Raw genomic sequence first — 14,430 nt, 5'->3', positions numbered from 1 at the left:
GTTTCTATCAGTTAGCCCAGTGGTTGGCAAACTCATTAGTCAACAGAGCCAAATATCAACAGTACAACGATTGAAATTTCTTTTGAGAGCTCAATTTTTTAAACTTAAACTTCTTCTAATGCCACTTCTTCAAAACAGACTCGCCCAGGCCGTGGTATTTTGTGGAAGAGCCACACTCAAGGGGCCAAAGAGCCCCATGTGGCTCGCGAGCCGCCGTTTGCCGACCACGGAGTTAGCCTATGGGAAAACTGGTTTGGTGATGTGTCCTTGTGCTTAAAGTTGCAGGTGCCAAGAGCCTATCGACATTAAGCAAGGACTTACTGTATGCCTGGGTAGTAAAACGCATAACAGGCACGAGAGCGACAGACATCGAATTCTAGATGCTGCTTCCTCTGGAAGGGCAATGGGTCTGGCCAGCGGTAACCTGTGAAGATCTGATCAAAGTAAGTGCCCAGAACTTGGACGTTCAGTACATAAATAACTAGTTTTTATAATCTTGAAATAGTTCATAGCGCTAAGAACACACACACCCCTACTTAAGTACAGAAGGTAGTTTCAAAGATGAATTTTAGTGCTCACTGTGGGCTAGATACCATGCTAGGAACTGGGCGTATGTAAGTTTGAACAAGGCACAGTTCCTGCCCTCAAGAAGATAACTCACAGAGGCCTTGGATTCTGATTAACTTGGTCACTGTGGCCAAGGAAATCTGTTCTTCAGGAAGTGGGCCTGAGACTCTTAAAAGTTAAGCCAAAGTTACTGAGCCAGCAGCAGACAAGGTTCATAAACTCACTATTGACCTGCTTCCTCCATCTTTCCTTTAAAGAATAAAGACAGTGGGGAAAGAACCGTGAACATAAACTTAGCAAAGAACAGAGATAAACACTTATGCAGAAATTACTTTTATTTTGTTAAAAAATTCCTTAATGAGCTAGCAATTATTCACAAGGAGCGTCCAGAAAACAGATTTATGACTGTATTAGCCTTCCCCTTGATTAGAGATATTAATTATACAGAAAACATTATTCCCTAGAGTAGGTTACCGAACATCTAAGAGGCTGTGGACTTGTAAGAGCTTCTCCCAGCTTGTCTGGCTGCTCCAATCAGCTCCCATGATTCAGTTATAAGGATGGACATTCTTTCTTTCTTTGAATTTAAAACTTCACAACAGTCCGGATGCTGTAAGAGAAACAATACATGTAGGTTTTGAATGGTATCTTTTCTTTTAAGAACATTAAATTGATATATTTATCCTTTTTCCTCCATAAACTTCATATCACTCCTACAATCCGTAATATACAACTAAAGGGACAGCTTACCTCTCCCCTGCATGCAGCAGTTCAAAGGCTTTGTTAATTTCATCAAAAGACAGATTGTGGGTCACAAATTCATCAACTTTTATCTTTTTGGACATATATTCAGACACCAACTTTGGGACACTTTCTACACTCTTCCATCCTAAAAGAAAATCATACATCTATTAATTTTTTTCTGCAAATTTCTATAGTATGCTTATTACCTTGTGGGTTAAACGAAGACATTTAAGAGAATAAATGTCTTCATTACAGAGGAATGAAAAACATCAAAATCAGCATAGAGATGAGAAAGAATTTAATGAACATCATTAGTTAAGAAAAAAGTAAATGCCTTTTTAGTTCGTTCCTCTTTCTATACTGATTTACTAAAATGTCATTAAGTTTCAACTGAGACTGTTAGACTAGCCAGGATAGAACTCTGTAAGTCTTAGAACAAGCTTATTTTTTAGGTCCACAATAGCAGAGATTTCCATAATAATGAAATGCAAGGAAGAAAAATATTGATGTGCTACGTGGCTCTCTCTTGGTGTTAAATCAACAATGAATAGGGATAGCAACTCAGAATAGAAAACTGTGAAACTGAAAGCAAAGTAGAAAATTAGATGCTTTAACTTTTCACTTGTTATTGAAAGAAGCAATAAATCAACAAAGCAGCCTTCCTACTTTTTAAAGCATGGATGCGTTGGACCATATTTCAAATCTCTTTTGAGCTTTTTTTCCAAATCTCCCTCATTATATCCCCTACTAATTATTTTTTCCCCTACAAACTGAGACCTTTTTCTTTCTCTTTTAAAACTCCTATTAAAACTGAGACATCTACAACTCTAGACCAAAACATCTATTTACATCTGTGGGTCATATTTTAGGACAGCGGTCACCAACCGGTGGTCCGCGAGGTCTGAAAGGCTGACGACCGCTGTTTTGGGAACACCATGGGGTCCCAAACGCTCCTGCTTATTTCCCAAACCGCACTGTGCTAGGATGAGGCTTCAGTGAGAGGTTCCTACCACCCGTCCTGGCTCAGTCACCCGGGCTTAGAAGGCCTTTCAAATTCAGCTATGGATCCTGAGAGGATGCCTCTGAGTTGCATGTGTGGCTTTAAAAGTCTGTTCTAAGATTCTCAAGTTCAGCATATTTCCAGGAAAGGAGGGTTCAGTCAGCGTGACATTTCTACAGCAAATTCTGTAGTACAAAGAAGGAAAACTTTGGCCAAATTCTTCATTTTAGCATATTTCCTGAATCTTTTCTTCTGACTTTTAAAAAAGCAGACATAACCTAAGGTAGGGGATGTTAACAGATACACAGATCATGCAAAGCTCATGCTATATGATCTTATTCCTAAGAGGATAGTAAGAATATATTTTTAAAAAAACCTATTAACACTTAGGCAACCCTAACCAGTTAACTGCCATGCGTCCAAAATGGAAACCATCCTTGCATCTATAGACGCTTATGGTGTACAAAGGGTTAACAACCATGCACTTTTTAGGGTCATACGGGGGAAAATAATCAGTCTGGCAGCTTTTTAATTTTGTTATAAGGTTTTGTCTAATTTAACATTTTCTGTTTAAGATTTAGTATTAGTTACGCTGAAATCAGTCCTCTTCAGCCAGAGGTATGGTTGACCACTGCACCCTCCAGAAAAATGAGTAAAAAATGCCTGGAACCTGTAACTCCACAACATGACGCAGTATGGATGACTGTCGTTCGCCTGCCCTGCCCCCAACGATGGCCTCATTAACAGAATATTAATTTCCTTCTTTTACTGAGTAAAATGTGGCTTTGAGCGTCATGAGGAAATACCGATTGAGTGTGAAGCTCTTCTATTAAAATAACTTTGTGTACAACAACTCAGTGTGAGAAGAAGCCCGTGAAAACTGTTGTTAAACCAGGAAAACTGGCCTGGAATTAAAACTCTGCAAATAGAAACGAGAGAGAACGTGCCACCCCCTCCGACCATCACCTCCGAAGGCGGTGCCCTTCCACGTGCGTCCTGTGACGAGCTGGAAGGGCCGCGTGGCGATCTCTTCCCCGGCCGCAGCGACTCCTACCACCACGCTGACGCCCCAGCCTTTGTGGCAGGCCTCCAGCGCGGCTCTCTGCGGGCAGAGATGAGCCAAATCACAGAAGTCAGTGCATTCTGCCAAGAATATCTGCTTCCCCAGAAACTCTGGGGGAGAGGGGAAAGGAGAGAGTGGCTTCACAAAGCTTTCTAAAAAAATGGCAGCAAAATGATCAAGTGGAATGCTTACAGCATTTAATTCTATTGAACAATTTTACTTTCTTTAAGAAATGTACTAAGTTGGCTAAATAGTGACACAAATGGGAAGGATTTAAAGCTTTTACTTGCTGTCCATTTTTAAAAGTAAATACCAGCTCAAAATTCTAAAGACTTTAATAAAAGAAGCAGGCAGAGACTGACACTTTTGATGAATGTCTACTTTGTATCAAAGTAGGGGCTTTACTGTCTGTATTTTACACGAGGAAACTGAGATTTAGAGAAGTCACTGGTCAGGGTCACTGATTTAGCATGTGGGATGTCTATCTACCTTCACGCATGCTCTCTACAACGGCATCATTCTGCCTCTTTATTTAAGCAGACATACTCTAAGATTCAGTACACATGGAAGCAAAGAAACATTTTTCTTCATCCTTCCCTGAGCCACTCATGCCATTTCCCATTTGTAGTTCAAATCATTATTTTTCCTTTCTTCTTCTAGAATAATTCTTATCGAGAGACTTCTCCTTTACAAAAATAAAACAACTTTAAATCTTAAGAAAATTGCATTAAAAAAGCAGTTACAACCCAGCGAGGCATGGCTCAGTGGTTAAGCATTGACCTATGAACCAGGTCATGGTTTGATTCCTGGTTGAGGCACATGCCCAGTAGTGGGTGTGCAGGAGGCAGTTGATCAATGATTCTCTTCATCATTGATGTTTCTCTCCCCTTCTCTTCCTCTCTGAAATAAATAAAACTATATATATATTTTAAAAAGCACTTACCCAGAGAGAGAAAGAAAGGAATGAAGCCAACCAAGCATACTTACCAGAGAGAGAGAGAGAGAGAGAGAGAGAGAGAGAGAGAGAGAGAGAAAGAGAAAGAAAGGAATGAAGCCAACCAAGCATACTTACCAGAGAGAGAGAGAGAGAGAGAGAGAGAGGAGAGAGAGAGGAGGGAGAGGAAAGAGAGGAGAGAGGAGAGAGAGGAGAGAGGGGAGAGAGGAGAGAGAGGAGAGAGAGGAGAGGGGGGAGAGAGGAGAGAGAGAGAGAGAGAGAGAGAGAGAGAGAGAAATGAAGCCAACCAAGCATACTTACCATGACTTTCACATTACCAATACACTCAAAGGAGTAGTCTACTCCCCCATCAGTCATCTCAACGAGCACTTCCTGGATGGGTTTACTGAAGTCCTGGGGGCTGATACATTCACAGGCTCCAAACTCCTTGGCCCTTGCAAATTTATCTTTATTGATATCCACACCAATGATCCGGGATGCACCAGCTACCTTGCAGCCCATGATAACCGCCAATCCAACTCCTCCTAGGCCAAAGACGGCACAAGTAGAGCCAGGCTCCACCTAACAGTGAGACAGTCCGTGAGGTACTGCTTCCACAAGAGTCAAGAAAATCACTAGGTTTCTTACAGATCGGACCAATTTAATTATTTCAGCAAAGCTTTGTTGTATCAAATTAGAAGGTGGAGGCTAAAAGCCAGGCCAACACTTACCTTGGCAGTGTTCACAGCAGCACCATAGCCAGTGGAAATGCCACAACCCAGGAGGCAGACTTTATCCAAAGGTGCTAAAGGATCAATTTTAGCAACAGAGATGTCAGCCACAACTGTGTATTCAGAGAACGTACTGGTTCCCATGTAATGTAAAATTTTCTTTCCTTTGCAAGTAAATCTGCTAGTGCCATCTGGCATTAATCCTTTCCCTTGAGTGACTCTAAAGAAAACAGAAAAGGAAAAAGGCATGATAGAATTAGGTTCCCTAAAACCCATAAGAAAAAGAATTACTTTTAAAAATAACAACTAATAAATAGTTAGGAAAGTGTGCTAAGACCAAAAGTCCAATTCCTAATGTGTGTATTAATCAGTTATCTCTTTCAACAATAAGGGAAACTTGTAAGAGATTTATAACGTCACATCTTTTACAATGTTCAGTATTCTTCAGGATCTTACTGTCAGAGTATTGAAATAATTTTTAACAATTACAACTTATGGATCAGATAAAATTATTTTAAAATTCCATCATAACACTGTGAGAAAATGTAACTTCATAAAGCATAAAGCTAAACCCAGCATCTACACAGAGACCACATGCAATGAATGATCCATTCGGCTAAGGAAAACAGATGGCCAAACTGGTTAATTTACACCTTTCAGCAGGCCTTTTCAGAAGTGTAACAATCCTCAAGGATTCAAGTTACTTTCTCTCTTCACTTAGTTTTCTGCCCGTATAGTTGATTACAGTAATGGGGCTGGGGGTGGGAGAGCAAACTCACAAAGGCAACTAATATAATATATGTTAGCAAAAATTACTTTTGATATTCTAAATTTATAGGTGATATAGTGTCTCGTTTAGGAGGATGAGACCTAAAGTCAGACACACGTGGGCTCAAATCCTGTGTGATGTTGGGCAAGTTAACATAAACTGGACTTTCAGTTTCCTCTCTAGAACATATAGAGAACAATTCTTTCTCATAGATTGTTAAAAAAGAAAGAAAGAAAGAAATGAGATGTTATGTAAAGCAATAGCATTGTTCCTGGCACAGAGTGCTTAATAAATATTTGTTATTGTTAATAAAAATAAACCCTATAATTTTAAAGCAGAGTAGTAAGAAGCTAGGGAAGCAGAATATGGGAATCTGAGAGAAAATAATTAAACAAGGCAAAACAATTTGAGCAATTTACAGCCAGCTAATGAATCACAAGGTTTTACCTTCCCTAACCAAGGGCACTTAGGAGCAAATGGTTTACACCAAGCATGTCAAACTTGCTGCAAGTCTGACATGCATGGTTGTGGTGAGTTTGACATGCTTGGTTTACACACTCCAGACTGTCTTGGGGAAGCCTGGCCTCATCCCAGTCCCTCTTTGATGAAGTTATTTTAAAAAGAAACTAACCAGAAAATAATCCCTGACCCCTCCATATGCACATTTTGATGAATCAACATATTGAAGGACACACCTGGAAAGCTAATGAATATTCTGTTAAGAACCTCCTCTGAGACCTCCACTTGGATTTCCACTGGCTGAAGATAAAACGCCTCAAACAAAGGAGCAACAGTGCACTCTCACTATAGCATGCCTGTGCCTTGCATCTCTGCTCTTTTTCTAACCCACAAGAGTTGCAACCAGGGGAGCAGCGGGCAGCGGCATCTCATCTTGGGCTTACCCCCGAACTTGCTGCTTTTCTGGGCCTAGAGCTGAAACACAGCTGAGGCCTAGATATTATCTCTAGTTGGACCAACTCTCTGTCTCTGTGGTCCACAGACTGGAGGCTTTGTTCCTAGGGTTATTTGATGGGGGCCAAACCTGATTGGCCTTAGGGCTTAATGCTTAAGGCAGTGGTTGTGTAAGGGCTTATATAGGAGTCCTATGAGGCTATTCTCCTGCCCCCGGTTCTTCTAAGGGGGTCTACTGCATGACTAGGGATATGCCAGGGGAGGAAAGGCCAGAAGTGACTTAGTGATTCAACTTCACTGGTGTCAGCACCATTGGTGTGCATGCAAATCCTAATAAACTCAGGTCTTTCAGAGACAGGCCTCTGGAGTATTTCTTTGGGAATCCCAGAACAATATGCAGAGGTTTTCTGAGATCTCAGATCTCAGCACTTTGCATAACACCAAAGAGAAAGTAGTGATACTTGGAATGGAATATGACTGAGCAAATTGGATACATTTCCTGGGACCCTAGAGTCTGCAGGCCGACGCTCTATCCACTGAGCAAAACGGTTAGGGCTGAAGTAAATTTTTTAAAGATACATTTTTATTGATTTCAGAGAGGAAGGGAGAGGGAGAGAGAGACAGAAACATCAATGATGAGAAAAAAAAAATCATTGATCAGCTGCCTCCTGCATGCCCCACACTGGGCTCAAGCCCGCAACCCAGGCATATGCCCTGACCAGGAATTGAACTGTGACCTTCTGGTTCACAGGTTGATGCTCAACTACTGAGCCATGTGGGGTGGGGTTGGGGGGCTTGTGCTAAAATAAGTTTTATTACTTCGATTTCAATTTCATAGATAATAAAATGGCATAAAAATGATTTCATTTAATTTCATAAGTATGTCCCTCTTTATTACATATGTTGGCAAACTTAGCCTAGTGTTATGGAAAGAGACTGAGTTCAGAAAATTCAGTTTTCTCTCTTAATAGCTGATGATACTTGGAAAACCACTTAATTTCTGAATTTTAACTTTCTCATCTATGAAAACTGGGATACTAATGATGATAGTGAGGTTGCCATAAAAATGGATTGAAATAATTCATGTAGAATGGTCTGTATAAATTGCCACACACTTATTATCATTTTAAAAATGAATCTTGTTTTAAAAATAAAATAAAAAGATACTGATACTAACCTTATCTTCTGGCAAAGGTTTGTTTTAGGATTTAGACAAAATTTGCATTCTCCACATTGAGGGATGTAAAGTGGGATGACAGTATCACCTGGAAAATGAATGCAAAAACATTATCCTGGATATGTGGCATCTATTTCTAATGAATGTATCAGTCCCTGCAAATTCCTATTCCTGTCATCTCATTTGGCTTTGAAAGTTAACCTCTTCAAGGCTTAGAACTTCACCTACATAACATCATTCAGACAATGCCTGACTACAAAAAATACAAGGTTCAGAATTTTGACTAAGGAAACTTTTAAAAACAGTAACTGGAGAACAAGGTGTCATGTGCCTCAAACTACTGACTCACTGATGCGTCTTTAAAAATTCTTGCTTAGAAACTGACTTCGGAAATGTTTTTAACAGTTTCAGATGAACAGCAGTCTGCAAAATCAGAGGAAAAAAACCCCATCAAATATGGGGTGGGCAAAAGTAGTTTTACAGTTGTGACTATGGGAAACAGAGTTTATTCTTGTATTATTATTTATTAGTTATTGTATTATTTTCCATACAAACAACTGCAACCTACGTTTGCCCACCCTCTATGTTTCCTGGGTGAGGAATAAAATCAATCTTCACAACTTTCTTAGGTGATAATTTGTTCATAAGTAAACAATGTGTAGCTGATCAGAGATGTTATTTCCCTATGGAGGTGTAAAATAAGTGGTTCAAATACCCTCTTACCTGCTTTTAGCGTAGTAACTCCTACGCCAACACTTTCCACAATTCCAGCACCTTCGTGTCCCAAGATCACTGGAAAACTCCCTTCAGGATCAGCCCCACTCAGGGTATAGGCATCAGTGTGGCACACTGCAGTGGCAATAATCTATCAGGATATTCGAATAAAGAGCATTTCAGTGTGTGTGCATGCGACTCAGAGTGAGGCATCAAAGGAAAGGCCCTTTTATTTTAATATATCCCATGGATTCCAAGATACTTTTCTTTCACACTTTAACCTCTCTAAAATCAGTATATGCTTACAAATAGATGACATCTTAACTAGCAATGGCAGCCTTTTCTTCGTAGTACATTAAAGGGCTAGTGTATTTATATTCAATGACAGATGGCACATCTATTCTCCTTTTCAGTGCAGATTAGCACGACAAAGCAAATAAGGTGAAGAGGAAGAGCACCTGTGTGCAAAGCCATTTCACTGCTGGGCTCTTCAGGACTGTTGGGAAATGGTATTTCTACAAAGGTATGGATTATTTCTGAAATATGCCAGCCTGCTTGGTCTGCACTAAAACTCAGAGCTTTTAGTGGAACCAACTCCCTTTTAGCACACATACAAATTGGCTTAAATAAGCCCTTTATCCCTATCTCTTTTAAGTATGTTATCTTTCCAAACCACCAAAAAAGCACAAAGAGAAAGTCTTAGAGTGTATTTATACTCCTCTGCTTCTCACTTACATACCCACTTACAATGTAACGTTCTTTGCTATTTGTTGGCAAAGGAAAGACAGCTGAACTCAGTGTACCCCAAACAATACATTCAGGACAAACATTTTCTTTTTCAGGGGCAAAATCACAATCAGGTTAGTTTCTGAACTTAACTATTAAAATATTTCAGATTTCTGGGTTTGGGTTGAAAAGGATCTTGAAAAGTTATTTGTGCTTCTTGACCTGATATGTGTGATCCCTGGGAGCATGAGTCAGTACGTGTTTATGTGCTGTGTGTTTGGAGGTAGTATCGGGGACATTTATTCCAATTCATAGCAAAAACTGATTTTTCTAGGATGTTAGTTTTATTTAAAGGTCACTATTTTATTTTTAAAAATATTTTTATTGATTTTTTAGAGAGGGAGAGGAAGAGAGAAACACTGATGTGAGAGCCTAATATCGATCACACCCCCTACTGGGGATCAAGCCGGAAACCTGGGCATGTACCCCAACTGGGAATTGAACGGGTGACCTCCTGGTACATGGGATGATGCCCAACCAACTGAGCCACATGGGCCAGGGCAAAGGTCACTACTTTAAACCATTAATTTTACATCAAAACAAAGAGAAGAATGCTAAAAACGTCCAGCTGGTGGCCTTGTGAACTATGCCTCTCTCCTGGGATAGCTTCATTCAGAAGCACTGGAATAATAAATGCATCCCTTGAACTCGGGCCCTGTCTGCAAGGGTCAGTATTTAAAGCTCTCTAATCAAGATGGCTTTACTTGGTTGTTGCTCCAGTTGATCAGGACCCTCTTCCCAAATCTTATTTGAAGTCTCACCTAACAAAACTAAAGACCACTTTCTTTTTCTTTTGTTTCTAACGTGTCACCATACATTTTAAGTTATGGGGTCAGCAGAAAGGGGAACATCCGGCAAAGTCACCTTAAACCGAGGCTACAGAAACAAACTGCAGTCCTCCAGTGATCCCTGAGGAAGGCTGCTCAGCCCAACATCAAAGCTAAAAGATGGGAGGAGTGCTGCAAAGGAGAGAGGGATAAAATAAGAGGAGGATGTTGTGATTCTGTGGTTGGAGGACTTTCAATACCTTGTTCCCGACACTCTCCTTTGGGATCTATCCTCTGCAGAACTCAAGAGTATTAATCTATCCAGAGACCTAATTGTAAGTCTTCTTTTTCCATTGCCTTAGATGTAACATTACCTTAATTCGTACTTCATGAGCCTTTGGGGGTGCCACCTCTACCTCCTCTATGGAAAGAGGCTTTCCAGCCTCCCAGGCAACGGCTGCCTTGCACTTGATCACCTGAAATGGGGGGAAAAAAAGAGGAAGTTGTTTATTCACCTGAATGAATAATGAACTGTTTATTAGTTAATTTAGATACTAATGAATGCTAATCTTAGGAAGTATTAGTATATCAAAGATTCACAAAGAAACATATACTGCCCTAGCTGGTCTGGCTCAGTGGATAGAGCGTCGGCCTTTGGACTGAAGGGTCCCGGGTTCGATTCCCGGTCAGAGCACATGCCTGGGTTGCGGGCTCGATCCCTGGTAGGGGGTATGCAGGAGGCAGCTGATCAATGACTATCTCTCATCATTGATGTTTCTCTCTCTCTCTCTCTCCCTTCTTCTCTGAAATCAATAAAAATATATTAATAAAAGAAAAAAAAACCACATGTATTTCTAAGTGATACGGAGGATTGTTATGCCTGTTTTTTAGATTTCGTATAAGTAATATTCATTAAAATATTTAATTTAGATGACCTTTGGTCAGATATAAAGGTCTCTTCTGGTTGAAAAGTTTTATTCATGGAATACTTAATAACATTCTACAGGAGCAGGTTAAGAATACAGGTCTAAGAGAATCTGATTCAGTAGGTCTGGCATGGGGCCCAATGAATCTGAATGCTTAACACGTAGCCTGTGAAATTCTTTTGTTCAAGTTGGTGTAAGTAACACTGGTATAGTACAAAACCACAGGATGGGAAGGAATGTACCAGTAAGGAGTACCAGAATGGGGGAACTTTAGAAAACCATACCTATCACCCTGGTGTGGCTCAGTTGGTTGGAGCACTGTCCCGTACACCAAAAGGTGGCAGGTTCGATTCTCCATCAGGGCACATACCCAGGTTGTTCAACCACTGAGCAACACCAGCCGGCCAGGCTATTCCTATCCTTTTTAAAAGTGCTACCCACTACAGTATTCACTTGCCACCTGTGGCTACTGAGCACTTGAAAAATGGCCAGTCTGAACTGAGTTAAGCTGTAAGATTTTGAAGACTTAGTATAAAAAGAATACTGCAGTAATATTTTAAAATAGTGATTACATGTTGAGATAGTATTTTCAATATGTTGGATTAAATTTTAACATAATTTTAATGTTTTTTAATATGACTAATAGAAAAGTTAAAATTACATATGCGAATTGTATTATATTTCTATAGCATAATGTTGCCCTAGAGATTCTAGTACACCCCTCCATTACCGGAGAATCAAATGTAGCAGGGAAGATTTTGATCAGTTTACATAATGGTTATGAAACAAGTTGGTAGAATAAAGGTTGAAAGCCACTGGGTTTATAGGAGACAGACTGGAAAGTCAATAATTACAAAAAGTGTGATTTAAAGGGAGAGGCACAAAGTGCTACAGAATTCAAAAAGTGGAGAAAGAGCGTAACTTTGGTAGTGAGTTTGAGAATCATCACTTTTGGATACTGAAGGAGAAGAGTTACAAATGGTGATAAAACACCTACATTCCAGGTAATTGTGAAGGGTGAATGAGAATGAATATGAAGCTCCTAATACAGTCTTTGGCACAGGGTAGCTTTGCAAAAATAACTCAGTAGTTATTAGTAGCAGTGAAACAGAGTGGAGGGGAGAGGAGAGTTAAACTGTATGTAGAGACTAGAGGCCCGATGCACGTGCAAGGGGCTTGGCGCGCCCCGCCCCCCCCCCCCCCCCCCCCCCCCCCCCCGCCCCACTGGTGTTCAGCAGTCTGGTCTAATTAACATATTAGCTCTTTATTATACAGGATGAGGGGCTTGTGTAAGTTGGTGAGGTGAGATATTTTGCTTTTAAAGTTAAAATGTAGATATTAAATCTGATGGTACAAAAAATCCAGACAGTGCACTGGAATCCTTTTCACCTCAATGTACCCTAAACCTCAAGGGTCAAATTCAGAATATTAACAATGAAGTCATACTGTACACTAGAGATCTGAAGCAACAAGAATAGTTCATCCATATATGTTTTATTCTACCCCTACCCCTGCCACTTTTAAAGAATGTCTTAAAGGAGTTTAAACTCTTCCTTTCAATGACAATCTAATCAAAACAAAGCCCCAATCTAAATCACAGGCAACTGTCACACTTCAACATCTGAACTATAACAGGAATTATAATTTTGCACCTGGAAGTATGACCCCGGGCAAGTCACAGTAAGTCCTGCATAGGTTCTGCAACTTTACGCAAAACGGCGCAAAAGGAATCTAATCCTGCCTTATGCTAATTAATACAAAGGAGAGTGAAGCTCCTACGGCATCTCATCCCCTTTATGAACGAAATAACCGTGAACAAAAGAACCTGCTGTACTGTTTGCATAGGGCAAAGCGTGGCCCCTGAGCCATTTCACCAGAATGCGCACCGACCACCCTGGCCCCCACTCCCCCGTTCTCCCCACGCCGCTCCAGCTGCCCAGAAGCGCAAAACCCTCCCAAGCGAGGAGGCAAAACAAAGCTTCCTTCCCGCTGACCCGCTCCTCCGCGGCCCCGTTTCGGCTCCGGTACCCAGCGGCCCGGTTCCAGGCTATGCTTCCCCTCCCCGGCATCCTCGGACTCGGGCCCGCGGCAGGGCCTACGATACCTGGTTCGCCATGCCCTCGGGTGCGGGTCAGCGCGGGTGGGTATCCGGGGAGGGCCGCACAGTCGGGATGTGGGCGGGGCGAGTGCCCGACGCAGGGGGCGTGGCGCAGGCGCAGCGTGGGTGGGGCTTGCGCTCGGCGTGGCCCCGCCTCCTCCGGCGCCGGGGGGGCGGGGCGGGGCGGGACGTGGGGCGGGGTTTGGGAGGGATGGGCGGGGCCTGGGGGGCGGCGCGCTGCGCACTCCGGCGGTAACGGGAGGTCTTGTCCCGGAGGCTGGCGGGGTGTGGGCGGGGCTGGGTTAGCGGCGGTTTCCTGGCTGTGCTCACGCCTGGCCGCCATACCGTCTGTGCCAGGAAGGGGTTTCCTCGTGTAACTTTAGCCGGAGCAGCGTGGATAAGTCTCACAAGGGAAAGATGTGGAGGGTGAGGGGCCAGGAATTTCACCGGAAGCACGTGAGAGACCGGGAGGCCTGCCTAGTCTTGGTGCTCCCCGGTACTGTGTGCGCTGCTGTGTCTTGAGGATGCAAGATGAGTAAGATAAAGCCCTTCAAGATTCTCCATCGAGAGGGGAAACTGAGCGTGGGAATGAGGAAAGGGACACCAAGAACGGGGGACCCATTCGGGAAACGTCCTAGGCGCCTATTCCAGCTGCCCCCGACATAAAGTATATTTTTAAAAAATCATAGACAGGAATTACTAGTAGATTTGTACATCCCATCTACTTTCTATGAGAAGGATAAAATGGTTACAAGGTGAAATTAGAGGCTCTCAGTCCCTTTAGAGAATTTGCTAGTGTGGACTGTATTGGAAATAACCTGACCAGGCAGGAGATCACAAAATGAGCATAGCAGCAAAATACAGAAGTGTTGGAGAAACTCAAACGCCAGCTATCATTTGGAAGCAGGCTCTTGGTTAAATTCTTGACCTACCTTTCTCCATTTCAGCTAGCAGAAGACAGGAAACAGTGAGTGACAGTGCTAACTTTTACTTAATTCTGACTCCTAAGAAAATAGTTCAGTTTATTTTGAACTGACGGACTTATTAGGTGAACATGACCTGTCATTTTGGACTTTCTAACAGGCAAGAAAGTGTACAGTTGTCATAGTCAAGCAGATTTCAAAAAAGTTGAAGCATACTTCTTAGTGCTCACAAGGAAGATAAATAGAATTGAAGGGAGGAATTCATGAAGCCAAAAATGTCTGCTACGTTTTGAGCGGAACTCCCTCTCCCCCCAGCTCT

The 14,430-nt window shown here is 41.9% G+C and overlaps 1 protein-coding gene across 2 annotated transcripts; it reads right to left on the bottom strand.

Annotated features, from left to right (window-relative positions):
• Nucleotides 1-890: 890 nt before the first annotated feature.
• On the bottom strand, nt 891-13,275 carry LOC103287829 (alcohol dehydrogenase class-3). 2 transcript variants are annotated; one of them, XM_008143520.3, is made up of 9 exons: nt 13,195-13,275; nt 10,539-10,640; nt 8,621-8,762; nt 7,898-7,985; nt 5,040-5,259; nt 4,630-4,890; nt 3,278-3,413; nt 1,318-1,456; nt 891-1,177 (listed from the first exon to the last, which is right to left on the bottom strand). In XM_008143520.3, the coding sequence occupies exons 1-9, from the start codon at nt 13,204-13,206 to the stop codon at nt 1,153-1,155; spliced, it is 1,125 nt and encodes a 374-aa protein (XP_008141742.1). In that variant the 5' UTR covers nt 13,207-13,275; the 3' UTR covers nt 891-1,152. The 2 variants fall into 2 exon arrangements, with proteins under 2 accessions (XP_008141742.1, XP_054583195.1); XM_054727220.1 differs by lacking the exon at nt 13,195-13,275 and adding an exon at nt 13,085-13,183.
• Between the last annotated feature and the right edge of the window lie 1,155 nt (nt 13,276-14,430).

Source organism: Eptesicus fuscus, chromosome 2, assembly GCF_027574615.1.
Source record: "Eptesicus fuscus isolate TK198812 chromosome 2, DD_ASM_mEF_20220401, whole genome shotgun sequence".
In the NCBI taxonomy this organism is placed as follows: domain Eukaryota; kingdom Metazoa; phylum Chordata; class Mammalia; order Chiroptera; family Vespertilionidae; genus Eptesicus; species Eptesicus fuscus.
This window is presented reverse-complemented; position numbering and strand designations above follow the sequence as displayed.